Source organism: Marmota flaviventris, chromosome 18, assembly GCF_047511675.1.
Source record: "Marmota flaviventris isolate mMarFla1 chromosome 18, mMarFla1.hap1, whole genome shotgun sequence".
In the NCBI taxonomy this organism is placed as follows: Eukaryota; Metazoa; Chordata; class Mammalia; order Rodentia; family Sciuridae; genus Marmota; species Marmota flaviventris.
The window spans coordinates 11,766,877-11,790,938 of record NC_092515.1 but is presented as its reverse complement, the minus strand read 5'-3'; the positions used below and the strand labels follow the sequence as shown (position 1 = coordinate 11,790,938).

General features: G+C 57.6%; 2 protein-coding genes across 5 annotated transcripts; both read right to left on the bottom strand.

The window, feature by feature from the left end:
• Positions 1-122: 122 nt before the first annotated feature.
• Positions 123-19,110, bottom strand: Arhgef1 (Rho guanine nucleotide exchange factor 1). Of its 4 annotated transcripts, none has more exons than XM_027945760.2 (30): positions 19,021-19,110; positions 14,875-14,908; positions 14,703-14,786; positions 14,131-14,244; positions 11,834-11,932; positions 11,552-11,594; positions 11,091-11,337; positions 10,700-10,729; positions 10,354-10,453; positions 10,125-10,221; positions 10,011-10,046; positions 9,625-9,762; positions 8,778-8,883; positions 7,335-7,502; positions 6,921-7,066; positions 5,094-5,240; positions 4,696-4,778; positions 4,430-4,555; positions 4,213-4,327; positions 3,999-4,099; positions 3,684-3,761; positions 3,367-3,442; positions 3,117-3,284; positions 2,178-2,265; positions 1,996-2,082; positions 1,634-1,701; positions 1,466-1,552; positions 894-1,057; positions 720-820; positions 123-478 (listed from the first exon to the last, which is right to left on the bottom strand). In XM_027945760.2, the coding sequence occupies exons 2-29, from the start codon at positions 14,896-14,898 to the stop codon at positions 737-739; spliced, it is 2,904 nt and encodes a 967-aa protein (XP_027801561.1). In that variant the 5' UTR covers positions 14,899-14,908; positions 19,021-19,110; the 3' UTR covers positions 123-478; positions 720-736. The 4 variants fall into 4 exon arrangements, with proteins under 4 accessions (XP_027801561.1, XP_071460242.1, XP_071460244.1 ...); XM_071604141.1 differs by lacking the exon at positions 19,021-19,110 and adding an exon at positions 17,838-17,902; XM_071604143.1 differs by lacking the exon at positions 7,335-7,502.
• Positions 19,111-20,268: 1,158 nt separating this feature from the next.
• Positions 20,269-23,709, bottom strand: Cd79a (CD79a molecule). The gene is made up of 5 exons (XM_027945762.2): positions 23,560-23,709; positions 21,838-22,131; positions 21,479-21,597; positions 20,858-20,926; positions 20,269-20,708 (listed from the first exon to the last, which is right to left on the bottom strand). The coding sequence occupies exons 1-5, from the start codon at positions 23,636-23,638 to the stop codon at positions 20,595-20,597; spliced, it is 675 nt and encodes a 224-aa protein (XP_027801563.1). The 5' UTR covers positions 23,639-23,709; the 3' UTR covers positions 20,269-20,594.
• Between the last annotated feature and the right edge of the window lie 353 nt (positions 23,710-24,062).

Sequence of the window (24,062 nt, the reverse complement as noted above, 5' to 3'; positions counted from 1 at the left end):
AAGGGCAGCAAGAGCCACAGTGGGCGATGTGGTGGGTCAGACCCAGAAGTCGAGGTCGGCAGTCACGGAGGGGCCCAGACACTGCCACACTGGGCTCTGCCCGCCCCTCACACGCACAGCTGTCTCCTTAGATAATATATATTAAAAAATAAACCTCCAATTCAGGATATAAAAACAGAGCAAAGGCACTTAGGGGTGGGGAATGGGGGGGTGGCCCCCACAGGCAATACTGAGATGGCCTGGGAAGTGGTGGGGGTCATGGTGGTGCCCCCAGAATGAAGCCCTGAGTCCCCCGACAAGGCAGGAGGGAGAGAAGGCCGAGGCCGGTGGGGAGACAGGGACCCCAGCCGGGCCCCTCCCAGGCATGGCTGGCAGCCCGCTCCCTCTCCTCAGGCCCTTGGGGGTGTGAGACGCTGCAGCAGCTGTGGGGTGGGCCCCCTCACGTCCTCTCCCCCATTCTCTCCTTCTTGCGAAAGGCCTGGGGGTTGGAGGAGAAGGGAAATAGGGAGAGAATGGAGGGAGACAGCGCGAGATGGACAAAAGCAAAGGAGAGAAAAAGGGCTGAACAAACAGAGAAGTAAACTGGGGGAAGCAGGGAGATGGAGGGGGGTGGGAGGCGAAGGCGCAGGGAAGGGAGAGGAGACACCAGGGCTGCAGGGACCCCATGCCGCTCTAGCCCCTCTCAGGGTAGCACCCCGGCTCCCGGCTCCCCGGCTCACCTGCCTGGGCAGGGGCCTCAGGTGCAGCCAGGCTGGGGGACAGTATGCCCCCCGAGCTGAGACAGGAGAGGTCGCAGGCGGCACAGTTCCTCCTCCAATTCCTGAAGAAGGGTCGTCGGTGAAGGGGTGCCCTTCCTTCCCGAGCGCACCCAGGTTCCCCCTCACCCGACGTACCTCGAGCTGCTTTATGGCCTCTTCCAGGCTGAGCAGGTTCTCTTGAATTTCCTGGGTCTGCGCTGGGCCCAGAGGGCTGCCACCTGGCACCTCATCCCCGTTCCGAGGAGGCCCAGCCCCGTTGTCTTCCTCCGCAGGAAACAGGAGCTGCTTCAGGGACAGCACTGGAGCGGGGCCGGGGTGTGGGGGCACAGGGGACAGAGTCATGAGGGGCAGGGGCTCTGGGCTGGGCCTCAGGTGGGTGGGGCGGGCACAGGCCAAGGGCCTGCTGGGCTAAACCGATGGGGCTGGAGATTCAAGAGGGAACAGAGGTGAGGCTGGAGGTTGGGGCTGGAATGGGGTAGGAGGGCGCTGGGGAGGGAGCAGCTGAATTCAGGGTCAAGTGAGGATGGTGGCCTCAGGAGGACGAGGGGGCCACCCAGGATGGTGGTGCAGGTTGGGTGGGTTGGTGCTTTTGTTTTCTAGCTGCTGGACATGGAAGAAATCTGAAAGGGGGAAGACTTTTTCTAGTTCCAACAGAGGTGCTATTCGGCTGGCTGGAGGCCACCCTGGAAAGGGCAGGGCTGGGCTACCTTTCTGAAGGGCTGTGGCAGCAAGCTGGCCCTCAGGGCCTGGTCGGCAGAAGGGCAGGAGGTCACTGAAGATTCTCTCAGTCCGGGCTGGATGGGGGAAGGGAGGGTGTCAGACCCGGTCAGCCTCCCCTGGACACCTCCCATTACCCATGAAGCCCCCGGACTCACCGTCAGCTGGAGGCATCTCTCGGCTGCAGTTGCCATTCTCAGAGCTGCTGAGCAGGGGTTCCCGGATGCTGTGGGGAGGAAGTACTGTGTGACCCCACACCCCTGTTCCTGGGGGGCAGCAGGGGCAGGGAACAGAAAGCTGAAGATGGGGAGGTCTGGAGATGGAGACAGAGAGAGAGGTCGAGGCCAGGAGACAGAGAGGCCTGGAAACAGGACATAGCCGGGTCGTGGCAGGACTGGTACACACATATGCACACTCGAACGCTCATGCTCACACTCGCTGAGTCAGGGCTTGGGCCTGGGTTCTGGGGCTGCAAGGGAAGCCATTCTGTCCCTCCAGCTCCCTCTATGGCCCTCCTCACCTGCTTGGGCTGGGTCGGGGTTTAGGGCGGGAGGCAGGGGCGGGGACCTTCAGGGATCCAGCAGTCTCAGTAATGAGGGCACACCAGCTGGGGAGACAGGCCAAAGTCCAGGACAGTCAGTGCCCCTAGACCCTGTGCGATGCCCCCCATTCCCACACTGAACCCAGAGGCCCCCCTCTCACTTCTTCCGCTCTGACACGGTCTGTGCCACCAGCTCATATATTTGGGCCTCTTGGTCCCAAGTAAAAATGACGTAGAAGGCTTTGTGATCTGTAGGGGGCGGGAAGAGATAGGAGACAGTGCTCAGGGCCAGGGTCCCCGTGTGCACCCCTCCCTCAGCACAGGTTGGAGGCTGGGAAGCCCTGTGCTGCAATGCACCCTCACTGTCCTGCAGATACCCAGGGCTACCCCCACCCTATCCCTTCGCTGTCCACTGTCCCTAGCCCCTGATCTGATGCTGTGGCCGGTCCCTGGCCACTCCGCCTACAGAAGCTCTCCAGCCACCCCACAATCCTGCCACTCCCACCGTCCAGGACCCCAGTGCAACTTCTTAGCAGTATATTTACAAATTCCTCCTCCCTGGGCTCCCTACAGTTCCCATGCAGTCAGCCACAGTGTCTTGTCAAAATGCTGATCAGAGCGAGCGTACACGCCTGCGATCCCAGCAACTCAGGAGGCTAAAGCAGAAGAACTGTCCAAGGCCAGCTTCAGCAACTTCATGAGGCCCTAAGCAACTTAGTGAGACCCTGTCTCTAAATAAAAAGTATTTTGTGACTCAGTGGCAAAGTGCCCCTGGGTTTAATCTCTAGTACCAGGGGAAAAAAAAATACCGATCAGGGCAGGCCAGGCACTGGGGGCAATTCCCCTCTATTTTAATATGCCCCTACCTGGCCTGCTTATCTCTGCCTCAGCCAGCCAATACCTTTTTATTTATTTACTTTATGTGGTGCTAAGGAGTGAAACCAGTGCCTCACATGTGCTAGGCAAGTGCTCTGCCACTGGGCCCCAGCAGGCCTCTTCTTGACCGCTACAAAGATCAGAGTGGTCTCCCTGGCCCTCTAGAGGGTCCATGGCCCACCCCATGGGGACCAGCCCTGAGCATACACCACTGCTGCACTCACCGGTGGCCACCTCGCGGGTCATGGCGGAGGTGAGCCGCAGCACAGGCCGCAGCATGGTCTTGCCGTCAGGCGTGGGCGTGAGCGTCCGGCTGTGCGACTTGAGCAGCAGCCTCTCGTCCTGGCGCTGGAGCAGTAGTAGTAGGTCGTCCAGCAGCAGCACGTGGACCTCTGTGGGGCGAGTCCAGCAGATGCTCACCCCGACCCCTCCACCCTGTTTACTAACCCCACCCCACTGCCACCTGGCACTCACCCACAGCTTTGTCCTTGGTCACCCGCCACGTCAGTGGACCCTCGTGCACCAGCTTCTTCTTGGTGATGTCCAGGTTCTTGGGGCAGGAGAGAGAGTGAAGGTTGGTTAGGGAAATTGGGGAGGGGAGAGGAGAGTGGCCACTAGGATAGCCACAGGGTCAAACGCAGGGGTCGACACAGGTGCCTGGTTGGAAATGAGGTGGGGGCAGCGGCGCACTGGGTACATGAACAGACGGGCAGGGTGGGCTGTGTGTCAGAGTATCCCCGGGGCAGCAGCCCTGGCTGAGCCACGGGGAGGGGCAGACAGGCAGTGCCCACCTTGAACTCGCTCAGCATGGGGTCGCTGCTCTGCCGCAGGTGGGACAAGTCCAGGCGCCGTTGGTAATCTTTGAGCCTCTGAGGCAGAAATGAAGAATGAAATGGGGATAAGTTCAGGGGCTGACCCTCAGTGACCCCAAGGAGCTGAGAGGCAAGGCCAAAAATGAGGGACAAGCTGAGCCAGGCCTGACCTCCATGGACCCGAGGGCGAGTCATGAGGGACAGTCTGGTCTGACCTTTGGACAAAGTGAAGGTAGTCCCAGCCCCCACACATATACCACACCCCATTCTTGCTGGGGCCAGGCCAGGGCTCACCAGCAAGTCCTCCATGTCACGCACAGCTTGGTTGACATGGTGCAGAATCTCCCGGCAGCACTCAGCTGCCAGCTCCACTTTCTCTCGTTCCGTAGGCTCTTCTGTGGGCAAGGGACAGACTGGCTGCAGTGAACCCCAACCCTGGAAGCCCCCGGCTCAGCAGCCACTGCTGGAGAAGGGAAGTTAGGACCCAGAGGCGTGGGCCCCCTGGCACCTGTGTTCTGCCCGATGCTCTGCAGGAGCAGGGGGTACTTGGTCAGCCGCTGCATCTCGGTGGGGATCATGTCCTTCAGTTGCAGGCGGCGGCACCGTGGGCGGCTCTCAGCATCCTGTGGGGAATCAGCGCTGGGTGGCCTGTGGTTTGGCTCATCCCAGGGTTGGGACAACAGCCCCATCCTCCCCTGGGACCTGGAGTCCAGGTCCCACTTCACCTGCACGAAGGTACAGAATCGGGGCTCCTTGCGCTGTTTGGCCTTGAGCTGCTCTAAGGCAAATGACTGGCGGCTGCAGAAGCGGGAGGAGATTTTCTGGAACCAGGAGCCCTCGGCACCATCAAACTACAGCGAGATTCAGGCCAGGGAAGGTCTCAGGGGGGATGGGCAAAATAGGATCTCAAGCAGGGATGGGAGTCTAAAGTAGGACAGGCCTGGGGACCAGACCCCTAGCTGGGACGAGGGACTGGGCAGGGCATTCTCACCCTGGCCAACAGCACGTCGCCAATCTCTTCAATGAGGTAGCCACTTTCCTGTCTCCGTTTCATCAGGCGATCGAGGAACAGGGCTGTGGGAGCAGTGAGGAAAGCAGGTGCTCCGTTAGGGCCTAGAAGGTTGTCTGTAGTACTGAGGTGGGAGGCAGCCACAGGTGTCTATGTCTGACCCTTGGGGTCAGTGAGCCTGTCTCCCACCCTCTGTGAGCTTAGACAGAATGTCTGCTCCCCTGAGGTATGAGGTCTGGGGGCCCCAGACAGGTGGCCCCCAGTAGTAGCACAGAGGCTGTCCATGGTGGGGCTCAAGGAGAACAGGCTGAATTCCGGGTCTACAGAAGCCTCCAAGGAGGAAGACAGGTGGGGTGCGGGGGCTATGGCCTGACACTCACAGTGCACCTCGATGAGCTCATCCAGGCTGGGGAAGATGTTCTGCAGTTCCTCCAGCGGGAAGAAGCCCCCATCGGCCATGGGCTGGTAGAAGAGGTCATGCAACACCCGCAGCATGCGCACGTGGGCTGCCTCTGTCACCAGAAGCTCTGCAGGGGGGACCCCAAAGCAGGAGAGTGTGAACTCTGGGGGATGGCTTCAGAGGGGGCTGGGAGAAAGAGCAGGGGAGGCCCGAGCCAGAGCGAGTAAGGAATGTTCCCGAGGAGTTGGTGTAGGGGACACACTCTCTAGGTAGGGTCATCTGCCCCCTTAAACAGTCAAGGAGGACTCCTTGACCCACAGTGCCTTTCCCTTCTCCCAGCCAGAGTGAGCAGTGGTCCCAATTTGCTGGTCATGGGGCTTTCAGTAATAAAACTGGGGAAGTCAAGTGGGGGCTGTAGCTCAGTGGTCAAGTGCTGGCCTAGTATGCCTGAGGCCCTGGGTTCAATCCTCAGCATTGAAAAAACACAACAAAACTCAGAAAGTCCTAGGCAAACCAGGATGAGTTGTATGCACCCACACCAGCAAGCCTGCAGCTGTGTATACTGTCCAACCGTCCAGCCATTTTCTCAGCCGCAGTTTCTGGTACGATGGTTCCCTATCGTTGGTAACTCAGATCCAGTGATTCCCCCAGAGGGTGCCTGCACAAATTCCAGGGCCCCCTGAAGTCTGCTGAAACTAAATGCACTATTTTGTGTGTTATGCATATTTTTCTGGTGAGAGAAATTACTATGCTGGCCAGTGGGGTAGCCACTAGCCTCATACATCTGTTTACATTTAAATTAATTAAAATGCAAATGAAACACAAGAATCCAGTTCTCAGTTGCATCTACCACATTTCAAGACATATATGTGGCTGGTCTTCCCATGTTGGACATGTAGATAAAGCACATTTCCCATCATGTCAGAGATTTCTATCACATAGTACTGTCTACATTTTTATCATCTTAGAAGGGCTTGTGACCCCAAAAGTATTCACTTTGTATCTGAAAAATTCTTCAGGGTTTTGATTTTTGCCATGCAGTGGAATGAACCCAAGACTGCATGCTAAGAAGCACCCTACCACCGAGCATACCCCCAACCTGTGCCCTAAAAACTCTGAATGAGCATCTTTCCTACTATTAAGTAACTTGTAAATAAACTTTCAAACAAGCTTCCAAATGTTTTTTACTTTTGCCTCCTTCCCACACACCATCAGAAAGCACATGCACAAACAAATCAAGACCAAAAGATTCACCCACATCTCCCCATCCAGAAGCAAGCCCTGTTAATACATCGATCATTTCCCCAAACTTTTCCCTGTGGGAACCTTTTTCCCTTAAGCCATTAAGATTGTACTAATAACAATAATCCCATTAAAATGCTCACCCCCTGTGCCCCGCACTACACAGAACGCTCACCAGCTCATATCGTCTTCACGACAATCCTGAAGGAGGAAGTGTTAGAGCCCGTGTTTCACAAATAAGGAAACAAAGGCTTACACTGGAAATGCAATTTTATATACTGTTTCTGGTACTTTATTTTAGCAGTGCTGGGGATAAAGCCAGGCCTCACACACGCTGAGCAAGTGCTGCCATGAGCTACACCTCAAGCCCCAAGCCCCAAATTCCCTGAAAACATAGCTTCGATAGCTGCATTCAAGTTCCATCAAGTGGCTGCTCTGTGATTCATGTAACCCGCTGACCTGTGCTAGCAACGAGCTGCTCCCCAGCACTCCAGATGGTAAATGAAACTAAGACGGACATGCCACATGTCTCTGCCACCGGAGGACGGTCAGGGATGGCACTCACCGCTGATGACCTCCTGCCGCTTCACCTGGCTTTTGGGCAGGTTGAGGAGGATGTCCGGAGGGACAAGCTCCCGCCAGCCAGGAGGCTCTTCTGGTTCCAGCTCTACTCCTGACCGCCCTGGCTCCCCCTCATCTCCAGGCTCAGGGCTGTGGGCAGAGGCCTTATAAGTCCCAGCCTGAGGCACCCCAGGAAGGAGTCTTTGACTCCTTAGTGTTCAACTTCCCTGTGCCCCCAGGGTGGTCCATGCTGCACAGCAGTCCCCAAAACTCCAGACAGAAATGCCCCACCCACTCCTCCAAGGTCTGCGATCATAGCTGGCTTCCAGTGACCTCAGCATCTGCTGCCCACTGTGACTGGCAACAACCCCCTCCCTGACTCTCCGGGCTGCCTCAGTGGATGGGGAGAGAGACGTACGTGGCTCGTCGGGCAGGGCCAAGCACGGCCGTGGCGGAGCTGGGGTCCATGTCCACGTCGCTCCGGGAGCGGCCCCCACCCCGGCCCTTAGCCCCGAGGCTGCCCCGGGAAGGCCGGCGGCGGTCGCTCACCCGCAGGCTCTCTGAGCGCCCCAGACGCCCTGACAGCCTGGACCCCGAGGTCAAGGACAGAGTCAGGCAGAGGCCAGGACAGAGACGAGGACAGACCAGGACAAGAACAGAGACAGGGAGAGATCAGGACAGGGACAGAGGACCAAGACAGGACAGGAGGGACCAGGACAGGGGAGACCAGGACAGGACAGGGGAGACCAGGACAGGGACAAGGAGAGACCAGGACAGGGACAAGGAGAGACCAGGACAGGGACAGAGGAGACCAGGACAGGATAGGGGAGACTAGGGCAGGGGAGACCAGGACAGGGACAGGGAGAGACCAGGACAGGAACAGAGGAGCACAGGACAAGGATAGAGGGGACAGGGACAGGGGAGATCAGGACAGGGACAGGACAGGGACAAGGAGAGAACAGGAGAGGGATCAAACATGCAACAGAAGAGAGGGGAGAGTTAGAAGTAGTGGGATCTGAGGTGCCAGGGCATGGAGGGTGGTGAGGAGTACTGAAATTTGACGGGGCAAGGGGGACCCAGTGTGGCACAAGGACTGACCCCCCCTTCCCTGAAGCAGGGGAATGGGGACAGAAGGGGAGAGAGGAAGATTTCAATACTTAGCTCTTCAACTGGGAAGGTGATGCTCCCACCCACCCCTCACAGGGGCTGAAGGGGAGAGGGTGGCCGAGGGGAGGGGACAGGGGCTGGGAGACATGGGGGAGGGGTTAGCCCTCCCCCACCAGGGCCCAGGCACCCACCTCTTCCACCTTCTGGGGAGAGAGGGGCACAGGGTCAGAGGGGGACCAGATGGACCCAACCCTCCTCCTCACACCCACCAAGGGGCCCCAAAGCAGCAGCACAAGGACAGGCAGGGGGCAGAGCCTGCCCCCCAACTGTGAGGGGGACAGGGCCCCCAGGGCACTGAGCATGGAGCATGGAGCACAAAGAGGGGATGAAGGGCACCAGGAGCAGAAGCGAGGCTGGCAGGGGCCTAGAGATGAGGAGAGAAAGGGATGGAAATGAAAGGGGTGGGAGAGGAAGAGAAAGAAGGAGGGAGAAACCTGGCCAGAGGGAGGAGAGGAAAGAACGAAAGAGAAGAGGAGAAAGAGGAGAACCACAGCAAACAAGGAAGGAGAGGAAGGAGGGGAGGAAAGAGGGAAGAAAGGAAAATGGAGGGAGTGGAGGAAGACACAGAGAAAGCAGAAAAAGGGGTGCAGCTCGGAGCTAGCTCAGGAGAGGCAGGTGCAAACGGCAGCAGCCCCCTCCCCCACCCCAGTAAGCTGACCCTGCCCTGCCAGCCCTCCCGGACCCAGTCAGGCACCTCTCCGTCTCAGCACTCTCCTCTGTGCTCTCTGGGGGCGCCGGGGGCTCCAAATTCACTGTGCCCTGTGGGGGTGGGTCCCCCAGGTCCAGGGGGGCATCCACACCTGCAGAGTGGAGGAGGGAGCTAAGCTGGCTAGAAGGCCCTGGGGTGGCAAGACTCTCCCTCTAGGGGCTCAGTCTCCCCTGCTGTGGAAGGGGGTGGGGGCTAAGGCACCCAGTGCCTGGCAGACACGTGCCATAGCAAGGTGCCTCAAGGAGAGACAGACGTTAAGAACGCTGAGCACACGGCAGGGGACAAGTGGGTGGTGATGCCTCGGGACTAGGGGGCCCCCTGCACACATCCACCCAGCCAGACTGCAGTCCCCGAGGCAGGAGGGAACTAGAGATAGCAGGGCCTCTGCCTCCATTCCTCCTCCCAGCCCTTGTAGGCAGAGGGAGACCCCACGTGGAGGTGAGTGAACTGGGGTTCAGCAAGGGGACGAGCCAGACAGCACAGCACAGGTAAATTGCAGAGAGGGGACCTCATCGAGGCCAGGCCAAACAGCCACCTCAGGATCCAAGGTGCTGAGGGCCACACAGCCCTGAGGAACATGAAAAATGAAGTTACTGGGGCAGCTGGCCTCAAGGCTGATGGGGGATGGAGTGGTGCTCTGAGGTGGACTGCCTGGACTCAGACTGGTCCTGGGAGACACGGCCTGAGAATAATGGAAATGCTCGTCCAAAGAGGGGCAGACACAACACTGGGCCTAGAAGCAGGGAGAGCAGATGCCCAGAGCAAAGGGGAGGCCTCCCCAGGGACCGAGGCCTTCATCTGAGCAGGCCCTGCCTCAGCCCAGGAAACTCACCTGGTTCCCGGTCTGGGCTGTCTCCAGACAAAGGGTGCAGAGGGACTCCAGGGGTGTCCTGTCCAGAAGTCCCAACATTCCGGTCCCGAGAAGGCATTCCCAGGGCTCCCTTCCGGTCTGTAGGGCCTAGCTTTTCAGCTGGGGAGACACAGGGAGAAAGAAGGAAATGAGGGCAGCACCGCCAAGCCACAACTGCAGGGGACCCAGGACAGCTCTGCCCCTTCTCCCTTTTACAGGGAGACCTTCCTCCCTGTTCAAGGACCAAGAGTCCTCCCTATCCACCGTCTCCTTCTCCAGACCCAGCCCTCCTCCCTGATACCAGCAGTCCAGGCCCCAGCCCTCCTCCCTGAGACCCAGGATGGATGATCTGGCTATAGGTCCATTACCATCAACCTCGCTTTTGAGGTGTCGAAAATCTGGAGCTGAAACAAGAGAATGGGACAGTGAGGTGGGGGTAGCCTGGAGGGGACAGGGTGGGGCTGAGGCCAGGGCCACCTTACCCTGGGGCTCTCCCCGGTTCCAGCGAGCAGCATCCAGGATACTGCTCAGTCCTTTCTTGGTCTTAGGAGGCTCATCTGACCGCTTGTTCCCCATCATCTGCAGGAGGTTGGGGGGCAGAGGTCAGCATTTCCAAGATGCAAGAAGGCAGAATAAGATCCCAGGTGTCAGGGTCTTGAGGGTCCCCCAGGGCATCTTTGGAAGTGAAAGGGCCAAGTTTGGCATCAGCACCTTTTTCCGGAAGAAGTTCCTCCCTGACTTCTTGTCCCCGCTCTTGGTCCGCACCCCAAGGTGGCGCATGTACAGGCTGATGGCAGTCACCACAGCAGCACTGTGGGGAGGGGACAGTGAGGGCCCCAAACCCAAACAGACAAGTGCACACTACTGTGCCAGGGCAGAGGCGTGGCCTTGCCTCCCATCCCCACAGCCACTTCCTGAGTCTCTGAGGAAGGAGGGGAGGGCTCAACAGGACAGGGCCAGGGATGCTGCTCTTGCAGGACTGGGACCCAGGCCTCAGCCCCCTCCCGCAAGCCAGGGGGACCAATCGCCTCTCTCTGCCATCCCCCCACCCCATTACCTCTTTTCTTCGTCGTTAGAGATGGTATGCCTGTAGGGAGAAGAGAACAGTGTTGTGGCAGAGTGGTGGAGCCTGGGATCCCTGCCAACCAGCACACACCTCCAGGCTGCTCTTGCTCTCTGGAGTAAGAAGGGCAGCTGCTGAAGCACGGCCGGGGAGAAGGGAGGCTCTCTTCCAGGCGGATGGGAGTTGCCTAGACAGGGCTGAGCACAAGAGCATGGACAAGACCCAGAAACTGCAAAGGGACCCAAAGCCAAGAAGGGAAGATCCAGAGCCAGGATGAATGAAAAGGCCAGAGAGGGGAGCAGCCCACCTGCTAGGAAACAAGCCCTAGGGCTGAGGGGAGCCCCCTGAGGGGGCTGAGGAGCGCGCAGCCCACCGGCCCACTCACTGCATCTCCTCCAGGTGGGTCAGCAGTCGTTCGGCCACATGCCGTTCGCGGGCCTCGTAGCTGGCTCGGTCCCGCCCAACCCAGGCCTCCAGCTGGGCTAGCTCCTGCTCCCAGGGCGTCATGCCCATGAGCCGCTTGGAGCGGAAGTCCTCCAGCTGCCTGCCCACGGTTGCCTGCTGGTTCTGCACCACCTCCTGCATGAACCTCCGCTGGACATCCTCAGAGAGGAGGTCAGGCCGTGTGCGGTCTGTAGGGACACACACAGGCTGGGGGCCAAGTCTCTGACCAGGGCTCCCCACTCCCTCAGACCACAGTCCCCACCCACCTGCAGACAGCCAAGCTTCCCTGGGCTGCCACTATCAAGGGTTGAATGAATGTGACCTCTCCCCCCAGGTGTCCTGGGAGGCACTGTCCCTGCCACAGACCCTCCCTCAACCCTAAAACCTTCCTTCTCTCCTTACCAAGTTCAAAGGTGACGCTGGAAGGGGCTGGCACCCGTAGGACCTGCTCAGGGGAGAGACTGGCGTGAGGGGGAGCTCTGGGAGCGAAGGGGGTGCAGCCCCGGAGGCCTGGTAGGAACAAGAGTGCGAGGGAGGATGCTGGGGAGGGCCTGAGGGGGCAGGGGGCGGTCACCCCAGGCCAGGCTGCCCTTTAAGCTGCCTTAGTGGGTGGAGGTAGGGAGGTGCATGGAGGCTCTCCAGAGCCAAGTGGGTGGGGATGGGTGGCTTGAAGGTGACTCTCACCGCGGTCTTATCTAAGAAGCTGTGGCAGAAGTCGAGGAAGGCCTTCTTGGTCTCCTTGGGGCCCAGGGAGCCCTGCATGTCGGCATGCAGGCAGCAGAGCTGGGGAGGGCACACAGTGTGACTTCTTCCCTCCCAGGCCCAACCACACCCCCACTTTGGATAGCCTAAGGGGCTTCCCCGCCCCCAGGCACCCAACGACTGAAGGGCTCTAATGCTACCTCCTGGGGAAGCACTCCCTGATCTCTATTTCTACCCCCCAAACCCTTGCCTCCCTTAGCCTCTCTGGGGGTGATCAGCATGAGTACTTCCTAATTTTTTATCCCATATGATTCTTTGTGGTTCTGTCTCTTCTCCACTACTTCTAGTCATACCGAGGGCTCAGTGTATACCAGAGGTGGTTCTAAGTCTTTGTTGTGCATGAATTTATCTGTTCAATCACAGGGATCATCATTACCCCCATTTTTTTGTTTTGCCTTTTTTTAGAAGTACTGAAGATTGAACTAGGGACTCTTGCATGCTAGGCACATACTCTACCACTGAGTTATATTCCCAATACTTTTTTATAATTTTATTTTGAGACAGAGTCTCACCAGGTTATCCAGACTAGTTTCCAACTTGCAATCCTCCTGCCTTAGCCTCTGCCCCAAGTAGCTGAGATTAAGTGTGCATTACAGATCCTGGCATTTATTACGCCCATTTCATAGATGGGAAAACTGAGTTTATGACGCCTACTCAAGGTCACACAGCTAGTAAGTGGCAAAGCTGGGATCTCAGTGCAGAAAGCCTGACTGCCTCTACTGCTCCCCATTGTCTAGAAGTTATTGTGAGCAACTTGAGAGTCTGTCTGTGGACACAGCAGTGGTAGGTGGGTTCTGATTCCTATGGCCCTGTGCACAGCAAAGGCTTCATAAATAAATGGGTAGAGGAGTTGGGCTCACTCAGCATCTCCTGAGGTTGCCTGGGTGCCAGCCCTGGGTTGAATGACTCTGGCAGTGCAGCAGGGAGTCCAACCTATCCTGGCTCCCGGGGGAGTTCTCAACTGGCAAGTGACGTGGCCTTAAGTGTGCTAAGGACTTACTCCACTGTGGGCAGACTCTTTGAACAACTTCAACGAATCTACATCCACTCTCCTTACCTCCACCCCTAAAGTACAGCCTGAGAAGGGCTACAAGAGGACAAATTTCAAAATGCCAGAGGCCATCTGCGGTCACTCCAGGCAAGCCTGGCCCTCTCTCGCTCTCAGTTTCCACATCCATAAACATATGGCAGTTGGCACCATCCCTGTGCTTAGGTCTAGGAGGGATCCTTGTGTTCTAGAACCCCAGGACTTAGGCTGGACCTCTGTTGGAGGGCCACAGCATTAGGGGAAGGGCCGCCACTTTCTGGAGAAAGCAGACAGGGACGATACTAGCAATTTCCCAATTTTCTGCCAGTTTCTAAAGCTTTGGCATCAGAACACCCAGGCTTTGCCTTTGATGTCCCCTTCCTTCTACACCCCAAAGGGTTTCCTCCTTGCTATTTCTTTGTCTCCCAGTTTTCTGGAGGAAGCATCTGTGTTTCCACACCGTGTGTGCCTGGGGCTGTTTCCCAGCTGGCGGCCTCTACTGGGCTGCTCTGGTCTTCATGGCATGAGACATTGTCTACAGACTCCCACTGGCCAGTGCTGTGGCTTTTCCTTCAAAAATCACCTCCTGAGTTTTCTAGACTGGAAAGCATGGTCCTGGATCCACAAATCCCAGGTATCTTCGGCCTGGCGCAAGAGGTTTCTGGGTTAACGATTATGCCCTGTCCATATAGTGGGCACTTGTGGTGGCTTCCTCATTTCAGGATCAGGGGCTGCAGTGTCATCTGGGCTGGGATGGCTAACAGCTTTCTCCCAGGTACCAATCCCGATGGTAACTGGTAACACCTGCAGAGGCCTAGTTCGGTCCTCCTTCAACAGCCATGGGAAGGGTGCTGTCACTGATGGGGGACCCCGCTCCAGTCCCGGAAGACAAGCAGCAGGACGTGGTCTCTGCCAGGCTACAGGGTTCTCTGTGGCTCTATGCACGGCCTGCCATAGGTACACTCCAGGCCAGCGCTCATGGCCCACTGAGGTTTCTATGGGGCCCCCCAGTCTAGTCCAGACCACACAGTGTGCGTTCTAACTCTCAGCTGTGGTGCTAGTTCTAGATTCTGTGCTGTGCGCTCTGGGGCTGGTTCCCAGGCCCTCCTGGCTCACCTGCACTGGTCTAGCTCACCGACAGGCATGGCTTGCCCAACCTCACTCCCCCCTCCCTCTGCAGTTGTGTCCTCACCAGAGGTCCTGGCTCAAACTGCAGGGCCACATGCTGTAGGAAGGCCATGAGGTGGGCCGGGCGCCTCTTCACCTGCTCCAGGCTCTGGAACTGGCTGTTTTGCTCCTCTGAGCTCTGGGGATGGGAGAGAAGGTCGCTAAGTGCCATGGGGAGAGGTGAAGAGGCCTTGGTGGCCCCACCAGGTCCATGGCACCTCTCAATGGATCCTAGCTGGGGAGGAAGATGCTAGGAAGTTGGCGGTAGAGATGTGTCTCCATCAGAATGGTGACAGTAGGGGCAGAAGGGTGGAGAATGAATGAGATTTGATGTTCTATTGGTGAGTGACAAGAACTGAAATTAGGAGAGAAGGAATGGGACTCCATGGTGGGGGCAGTGATAAATTGGGGCCAGAGTAAGAAGTCTGTGCTGAATGGGGGCACTGATGGCGCAGGGAGGTGAGGAAAGTGGTATCAGGAAGAGGAAGAATAAGAGAAGGGCAGATGGCACAGCCCAGGATGGGGGAACCGGCCCTATGGTGGAAGGGATACCGACTAAGGATGGGATGGAGATTTTCCACTCCATCTCCCACTCACAGCCTCCAGCTCATTCTCGAAATCCTCATCCTCAGCCCCGATGATGCTGACGGGCACCAGGCCAGGCCGCGGGGGCCCTGGAGCCTGTGGAAGGGGAGGCACGGCTTAGCCCACAGGGCTCCCACATGGCAGCCCCCCAGTCCCCACACCCTCCCAGGCTCTCTTCACTCACCACCCCTCGGGCGACGTCTTCCATCTCCAAGGCTCTGTGGGGCAGGGAGAGGAGGGGCTGTGGTTAGGGGTGGGAAGAGGCGGCCCAGGGCGGTTACTCAGAGATTCCTGGCCCAGGTGTGAAGGTGAGTAAACAGCCTCCCCCCATCCCGGCCTCGGCGGCTCAATGGGGCCTCTGTGTGGCGACAAAGAGCTCTTCAGAGGCTAGCCAGGGGGCAGGGAGCCCAAGGACCAGAGGGGGGGCACAGGCTGGAGGCCTAGGAGCCTGGGTCCACAAAAGGACTGTGGGTGTGAGCTGGCAAACTGGTCCCTAAAAGAGGAGGGACCAGAGGCCTGGGGGTTGGCTCCCCAAGGAGGCAGGGCCTTTGGGCAAATGGAGTTAAAGGGAAGGTTGAGGGGAGGTAGGAAGGAGAGGACTGGGGTGTGGGGGGCTCTTCTCTGATCTGTGACAGGCCTAGGCCAGGATGTTGCCTGTGAACCCACCAGCCCCACTTCCTGTGACAGGAAGTCACAATGGCAACCCCCAACCCCCAACTCTCTCCACACAAGAAAACAAAACTCTGAACCTTCCTTTCTCAGGGACCCAGAGTCCCCAACCTAGAGGTTCTTCTTTCTTTCAGGAACCAACTATTTTTCCCAGCATTTGGTCCCAGAAAACGAGGGAGGGGGCCCTTGACAGCCCACCCCCAAGGTGTGAGTCTCCCTCTACATTATCTTGCGGGGCTCGGCCTGACTGTGTCTCCCTGGGATCTGTCTCCCATCTCTGTCCTTCCTTCTGCTTCCTGGGCTCTTTCTCCTCTTCCAGTCCTGTCTCCTCCTGCCTGGTCTCTGCCTGTCCACCCTCCTCCTCCCGGCCTCTCTCCCTGGCCTCTCTCCCTCCGTGTGCCTGTCCTTCCACAGCCAGTTTCTGAAGCCCCAAGTTGCTGTCTCATCTCTCTCCATCTCTCAATGTCTCTCCCATATTTGTGTCCCCTTCTCCTTGAGTCTTCCAAAGATCTGTGTCCCTAAACAGTTTGAACAATGCCAAAGGAGCTATGTCAGGGGGAGTGGGGGTGCAGCTTCTTACACCCCAAAGCTATTTATTATCCTAGCCACCTGAGACCCACCCTTGCCCAAGACCCACCCTTTTCCCTCTTCCATGGCACCTGATAAAATGGTAGCTGAGATTTTGCTACAATGACTAAATAATGATGCTTTTGGTGGTGTCCAAATACCACCTTTAGGGTCTACCCAAGCAGGCATCATTTTTATAAAAAGTGTGTCTACCATTCAAGCTTAGGTAATTTCAAGATTTGAGCAGTTAAATGTTCACATAAATAAATTTGCAAACCAAGGCAGAAAAATAACAGTAATTATTTATCATGAGAGCTAAACTCACCTAGCACTTATATTGGGTACTGCTCTAAGGACTGCTCATGTATTAATTCAGTTAAACCCCACAAAAGTAAGCACCTTATGCTAGTCGCATTCCCATGAGACACAGGGATGCCTTTACTAGGCCACCACCTGCAATTTCATACAGAATCCATGCTTATCTCACTCAGTGGTGAGAAGTTCAACTAGGGAAAGAAGGTCCCAAAGAAGGTCACAAAGGATGTAGCTCAAGGGGTAGGGCACTTGCCTAGCATGAATGAGGCCCTGAGTTCCAAATCCACAGTGGAAAAAAAAAAAAAAAAAAAGCAGCAAAGGAGGGAAGGCATATTATCTGAGCAATGTTCAGTGCCAGGCCTAAAGTCATGCACTTGACAAGCATTACCTCCTTATTCCTCATCATAATAATATGAAACAATAGCTAACACTTATGGTGCTCTTAGTAAGTGCCCATTACAGCACACTGCATTACCGATGCTTACTCACTGAATCCTCTCCATAACCTCATGAGGCCAGCAATATTCTGATTTAATTTTTTTGACCACTATTATTCTCGTCCCCATTTTACAGAGGAGGAAACTGAGGCACAGCTCATAAACGACAGAGCCAAGATTCAGAACCAGGCAGTCTGACTCCAGAGTAGATGAATTTAATAGACGGTGGTCCTTCAGAGCATGAGGATCCCCCATCACACCCTTAGGAAACTAAAATCTGAACCAAAGCTAATACACATTAAGTTTTCTTAGATGCCTGGGAAAGTCAGGGGTATGTAGCTGCTGCAGCCTGGGCAGGAGTGCAGGTTGGACCTGACCTGGGGCTCAGGACTGGGAGTGGGGTGAGAGGGAGGGCTCAATGTTTAGGGCATAGGAGGGGAGGGGGTCCCCATAGAAGCTGGGGAATTATAGGTGAAGCTGTCCAAGGGAAAATGTGATCTACAGAAGATTGACAAGGCCTGGGATCCAGCAGAGGGAGCACTGTGTGCAGGAGGCTTTGGTCATCAGTACTGGTTGAGGAGGTTCATGGGGTGGGGATTCTAGAGGAAAGTGGCACACATGGACCCCTGGGTTCTCGGCAGGGCTCAGGGTATATAAGATATTGAGCAGATGATCTAGGTTCTCCAAGAATCCTTGGGAGCCTTGAAGAACCTCAAAGGGGCCCTTAGAATTTATTCAGCCCCAGATTCTATTGACATATCTAAAGAATCTGGAGATCATATGGATTATGATTCCATAGGGAAAGCAGACAGTCTCCGAGACTTATGGAGACTTAAAGAATTCTTATAGGGGTGTGTGATGGATCCTCGGGACCCAGCATCTATTTGGCCCCGGATTCTAGGGGATGTTATTGACCTATCAGAACCCCATGTTTACAAGAGTCCGGCTCTCCTCAAGGGAGGCCAGGTGGAACCTGGAGGGTCTGTAAGATCTTGTAACCTATATGGACGTGGCGGGTCTTCCTGAGCCCCAAATCTTACATGGGACGTGGCGGGTTTACATGGGCCATAAATTCTACAGGGACTCAGAAGTATACACAGCCGGGGATGCCGGGTCGAAAGCACAGAGCCTGACGCCCACCAGGAGCCGCGTCCCTCACCTGCTTGGGTTGGAAAAGAAGTCACTGCAGCCGCCGAAACCGAAGCCTCCGCGCGCGGACTTCGGGTTCCCCCACCCCTGCCGCCGAGTCGCTCTAGCCGCCCCAGAGTCCACTTTACGCCCACCTCCACTCCTCCCGCCGACCGCTCTAGCCAGGCTCCTATCAGGCTCCTGCCCCAGCGACTCTACTCCTCCGCCGGCCGCTCTAGCTTTCCGCTGCGCCACGCTGGCCAGACAGGGCCGCTCTGGCCTGCCTTGGAGGGCCGGCGTTTCCGTATCTCGACTGCCCCTGTCACTCTCTCGGGTCCCGCCCCCTGGCCGGAGGTAAGGGTGGTTCCAACTCCTGGCCAGAACTCAATCCCAGATTTACCGACTCACTTGGTCCCTAAATCTCCCGACCTTGCACAGGGGGTCCCCGCTTTATTTGCCTCCCCAGCACGAGAACTTGATGAATTCCCAACGCTCATACATCAATTCCCTCCGCAATCCCACCACCTCCTTCCGCGGGAGCTGGAGAGCTAAAACCTTGGATTTGAGCATACTTTTCCTTTTGACATCAGGGTAACACTGAAAATGCAATTACTGTTTCCAAGTCTCAATCTTCCCATCTGTACAATGCGGGAAGTTTCCAGCTCTTTCCCCTACTCCCATCTCCCAGGGTATAATTAACGGCCCAAAGAGGAGCTTCCCGAAAACGCTTTCAAACGCGCTCTGCAACTCTCAGCTTCACAGCGGCCCGCGGCGTTATTGTTGTTGTTTTTCTTTTTAGGTGGCCCTAGAGCGTGCAGGGATGGAGGACGGCGCTTAGCGGGAAGCAACTTAGAATTCAAATCCCAACTGCACACTGTCTCACAGAGTGTGTCGCTGGCACGAGTCAGTTCGGTTCCCTGGGCCTCAGTTTCCCCACCGGTACAGTGGGTGTGATCCTAGGTCCTGAACAGTTGGGAGCCTTGAGCCCAGCTCACGGCTTTCATCCCCACCCAGTGGGCACTTGACAAGTCTTCGTGCGCTCTTTGTCCCCTTTGACAGATGGAAAAACTGAGGCCCCAGGAGGGCGGCCGCTGGTTCCGGGGGGCTCGGAGGAGGCCCCTCCGCTGCCGGAGCGCCCCAGCCCCCTCCCTCCTCCGCCCCACTTCCCCCGGCAGCCAAGGGGAGGAGGCCGGGCGGGGCCAGCGACGGTGTACCTGGTGTCCGCGCAGGGAGGTGACCGGCGGGGCGCCCGAGGTCGGGCTCGGCGATCCCGGGCCCTGCGTCCCGGCTCCTGCTTCCTGGCTCTGGCGGGGCAGGAAGTTGGGGCGTTTTTCCGGAGGCCCCCGCCCCGCTGCCCCTCCCCGCTTCCTGCCCGCGCCCCGCGCCCGCCCGGCACCTCCGCTTCCTTCCCCTTCTCGCAGCCCGCCCGGCTCCTCCTTTCCCCCCCGGCACCGGCTCCGCCCGGCCCCGCCCGGCCCTCCCGGCTCTGTCTGTCTGTCCGCGCGCAGCCGGCGGACTCCCCGGTCCTCGCACCTCCTGCCGGGTCCCGCCTCGCCGCGCCCACGGGCGGGGGCCGGGATGAGGCCCGCGCCGGGGCAAGGGCAGCCTCCCCTGCTCTCAGTCTCCGTGTGCCCTTGCTCTTCCTCTTTCTTCGCCCCTCTGAGCGTCCTGCCTTCTGTGTCCCTGTCCCCTGGTCCCAGTCGCTCACTCCCTCTCCTGTGGGGTCTTTCCCTCCCTGGCCTGTTGATTGACCCTACTGTTCCTCCTCTGTCCCTCTTCCCCTTATAGCCCTTCTCCCCCTCTCTCATCTTTCTGCATCGCTGTGTCCTACCCCCAATTTTCTTTGCTTTCTCTGACAGTCTCCCTGGCCAGCCTCTCCGTGTCCAGTTTGCGGTGGACCGTCTTTCCTTCTGTCTCTTCCTTGCTGTCTCTCTTGCCCCCTCCTTATGCCTGTGCCTTGGATTCCCGGGGTCCGAATCATCCCTTCTTCCCTCGCTGGCTCTCCTGACTGCCTCTGTACCTCTCTGCCTCTCTCCTTACTTCAGTGACTCGGTTTCACAGCCTATCACTTCCCCCTGGGTTTCTTCCATGTCCTCCCTTCAGAACAAGCCCCACAGTATAGTCCACTCTTTCCAGAGCTTAAAAAGGCAATAAAAAAAATTTGGTGGCCATGATACCCCTTCCATTTACCCCCTTTGCTTGGGGACAGAGGGAGGGCTGAGGCACTACAGGGGGCCAAACCAGTCCTTCTGTTGGGGTGGGGGCTTTGCCAGGAGACTTCCTGTTCTGGGGGTAGGGGGGTGGCCAGGTCAGGCTACCTGGTCCAGGTGTAGGGAGTGGGCAGGGCATGGCTTGGGCCCAGAACACTGGGTCTGAAGGAGAAGGGGGCTTAGGCCTGGACTCCTGGGTCCCAAGGAAGGAGGGGGTGCATCCTCGTGAGATCCATGACTCCTGCCAAGATCTGCAGTTGGGAAGGATTTATTATCACTAAGTGGCCATGACAGATCCGGGAGGAGGGGGTGACACTAACGAGGCTGTTGTAATCAGCTCCCCTAGAGGCAGCGATTAAGGGCTCATTACCCGCTAGGGAGGGAGCCTGGGAAAGGCAACAGGGGAGGGCTGGGTTAGTGGGGAGGGCAGTCTCCAGGGAAGAGTGGGACACTCGGAGGGGGAAGATGACTCAGGAAGCTCCCAGGAAAGAGGAGAGAACATTCCAGGAGAGAAGCTGGAGTTGGCTGCTCGTAGCAGGCAGGATAGGTCTAGCAGGGTTCCTGTGTAGAGGGAGGAGTCACGGCTTCTCCAGTTGGACATCTCCGATGTGGAGGCTGCCCACGTCCTGGTAGGTACCCTGGAGGCCCCTGGAGATGTCCTCATACATGGAGCAGTCATCGATGTTCAGGCCCTGGAGGGACACCATGAGGCCAGGGACATCAGTACCCTGACACCTGGGATCCCTGCCTTCAGTCAACCCCAGGGAGGGACCCCTTGCAGGGATATGTTGGCAGGACCCCCAACATACGTATTCCTGCCCTGTCCCCACCGTCCACTTACTTCATAAAGATTTTCATCTTCGTAGTCATCCTGGGTGTCCACCCCAAACCTTTCATTCTGCCAGCGCTTCTGTGGGGTTTGAGTGGGTGGTAGGAGGAGTGAGTAGGAGGAGATGGTGAAGACTTTTTCAGACCCTCCTGGATGCCAATGGTATTTTTCCAGAAAGGGTATGGGACATGCCCAAGGCCATGTATAAGCTATGTGACAGGTCTCTCTGGGTTCAAAGCTAGTGTCCTTTTGACTGTCTCCACTGCATTATTATTCTTCAGGATTGACAACCACAACAATAACAGTGAATAATAATAGTTGTGCTGTGGCCTGCAGAGACGAAGTGGCAAGGACTGAGTGAGGACACAAGTCCTGTGTACCTTGCTGTGGGCTACATCTGCAGGGGACTGCACTTCTGGGTGCAGGCAGGAGGATGAGAGACCCTGGGTGAGTGAGCATCTGTCTAAGGAGGAACAGTGGGGACACAGTGAAAGGGGAACAATGAGAAGGACCCTCTAGCCCACACCACTTAAAATGCTCTTGTTGTGTTAGTTCATTTAACCCCCATCTCCCCAGAGAGGTGCATGTTTTCATTCTCCCAAGCTTTGGGGGACGGAACCCTGGGGGTCTCACCCTGAACAACAGCAGTGTCCCCGGCACCACAGCACAGAACAGCAGGATGATGCCCTCGGCTGTGATGATGCGGTTCTTGGTGCCCTCTCCCATGTCCAGGAAGGGTCTGGGGGGTGGCTCTGTGAGGAGGGGTTGCTGCTTAGAGCCTTGGCACCTCCTGTCCCCCAGTTCCTTCCTGGTCCTCTCCCTCCCCCGGCCAGGCCCAGAACCCCTGAGCCCCAGAACCGCAGGTGCAAACATCAGTCACTGTGTTCATCCAGTTCCAAGCCCATGACAAAGGCACTGGCTCTATCCCCACTTCACAGATGAGGAAAGTGGTGTCCTAGCCAGGTGGTGGGGGACAGGGCGAGGCTACTCACCTCGAATACGCAGGTAGGTACCGCAGGAAGACATTGATTTTCCATTATCTTCCACTCGGCACTGGTACAAGCCCCTGTGGCTCTTGTTCACTTTTGGAATGGTCCACTCGCCCTTGGAGCCTTGGCCTGAGCCCAGGAACTGGGGCGGATAGGAGTGGTTACCCTGGATGAGGAGCCACCAGGTGACATTGGGCCTGGTGGCATTGTTCTTGCACTGGAGTCGGGCCTCGTCCCCCATCCTCACTGTCACAGATGGTGGGCCCCCATGCACCCACAGGGCCTGGCATCCAGGGCCTGCAGAGAGGTGGGTTGAGTCAGGGACTAGGGGTGGGGATGCAGGCCCCCGGGAAGCCCCAGTGCCCCTGGAGCACGGCCCCTCCCTGCTCACCCACTTTGTGCTTTGGCCTCTTCAAATTCTGACTTTTGAGTGTTTGATTTCCTAGGACTAAAGTGTCCCTGCCTAGACAGCTCCTCCCAGAGTCAGTGCAGACAGCAGCGCAGCCCAAGTCCTTCTGGTGCATGTTCCCACCCGCAGCCTCAGGCCAGCCCTGCGCCCAGCACTTCACCCAGGGTAACCCCATGGCAGAACCCGTAGTCCTGGCTTCTACTGAATGTGTGGTGGGGGGCGGCTGAGGCCGAGGAGCGAAGGGGGTTGCCCAGCATCAGCAAGGTTGGGGCTGTTCCAGTGGCTCTGGGGCTCAGACTCCCAGTTCCCTAGGCCTGTCCCTGCCTGGCACCCAGCAAACAGTCTAGGCCTGCCTTGGCTTGTGAGCCTGGACCTGTCCCCAATTCTCTGTAACTTGAAAGTGTCAACCTAGGGGGCCTGGGAGGGTTTATCCCTTCCCCTGGGCCCAGGATTGGGAGGCGGGCATCCCAGGGTGGAGACAAAAGTGTCCCAGAGGGAGGCAGGGGTGGCCCAGTGGCCACGGTAGTGTCTACTCTGGCCTCCTCCGGAAGTCCCAGCTCTCAGACTCCCCAGTTCGCTCCACTCGGCCAGCTCCCCATCATCTGGAGGTAGGAGGAGGAAGGTGGGAAGTGGGGAAGACAGATGAGTTGGGGAAGGAGGCTGAGCAACCTCATGGTCACAGGCTTCAGACTCAGATGTGAGCTCCAGTCCTGTTCCTAGGGTCACTGGGGAGAGTGACCTTCCTCTCTGAACTCCTCAGTCAGTGTTCTCACAGCCCTTGCCAGCTGGCCTTGGGTGGGGGAGGGGAGGAAGGAGGGACTAGAGATGAGGCATGCCCTCCCCTCCTCCCACCCCACTTGCCCTCCCCCCGCCCCCCCTCACTGAGAAGGGGCTGCCTACACAGAGGGCAACTTTCATTTAGGGTAGAGGAGAAAATGTTTGCTCCCCTTTGGCTCTTAGTGCCGCCCCCAAGTCCCCTTCCTGCCTGCAACTATGGTGTTCAATCAAGAGCCACCTTAGTTCCTCATTTTGACTTGTGGGGACAAGCAGGGGGAGGGGGCCTTCTAGGTCCTCCCTCCCTCCATGGGACTGTGGATGCCCAGTCCACTTCCCGAGCCTCCTCCAGCCTTCCATGGCGGCTCCAGCCTTACCGTGGCCCAGCTTCGATTGGTCAAACCAATAGCTGAGATTTCTGCAGGGGTCTTCCCCAGCTCCCCCTCCACCGGCCCCCTCCCTGCCCCCACTACCTGCGCCTGTCCTCCCGCCCGCTGGCCTCCTTCACCCCTTCACACAGCACCTGCCCTTTGGCCACATACCTAGGCAGGCTGCGGACAGCAAGAAGAGGCCGCAGATGGTGGCAGGCAGAGCTGGAAGGACTCCTAGACCCCCAAGCATCTTCTCCCAACTGGTAGGTGATTCGTGCTGCAGCAGTTTGGGGTACCAGATTCCACTTCAAACCCCGCCCCACTTCCTGCCCTACCCTGCCGCGGAGATGGGCTCCACTGGTCTTCGCTGCTAGGCCTCTTGACTGCCGGCCTGGGGGCAGCCCCTGCCCCTTTGCTTCAGGCTGGTAGCAGCTGCCCCAGAGCAGGGAGAAACTACTTTCTGCACCTGCACTGGCCGCAGTTCCCCTGAGGCGTGGCTGCTGGGTGGGGGCAGAGACTGGTTCAGGCCTGGCTCAGCACTGGGAGGTCTGGGGACAGAAGCTTGAGGGAGCCAGAGTTCAGAGTGCTGGCTGCTGGCAGTCTGTGTGGTGGTTCTGAACTCCGCTTCTGTCTGCTCCTTGACCTTGGGCAAAACTTGTTCCCCTCTGAGCTTG

Excerpts from the sequence above, each read along its gene's own strand:
- Arhgef1 (XM_027945760.2), bottom strand. The coding sequence starts at position 14,898 with ATGGAAGACGTCGCCCGAGGGGTG. Across the intron at positions 10,047-10,124 it reads GAACCGGGGAGAGCCCCAGG|CTCCAGATTTTCGACACCTC; the intron begins GTAAGGTGGCCC and ends CTCTTGTTTCAG. Across the intron at positions 9,763-10,010 it reads CCTCAAAAGCGAGGTTGATG|CTGAAAAGCTAGGCCCTACA; the intron begins GTAATGGACCTA and ends GTGTCTCCCCAG.
- Cd79a (XM_027945762.2), bottom strand. The coding sequence starts at position 23,638 with ATGCTTGGGGGTCTAGGAGTCCTTCCAGCTCTGCCTGCCACCATCTGC. Across the intron at positions 21,598-21,837 it reads TACCTACCTGCGTATTCGAG|AGCCACCCCCCAGACCCTTC; the intron begins GTGAGTAGCCTC and ends CCCTCCTCACAG. Across the intron at positions 20,927-21,478 it reads GGACACTGCTGTTGTTCAGG|AAGCGCTGGCAGAATGAAAG; the intron begins GTGAGACCCCCA and ends CAAACCCCACAG.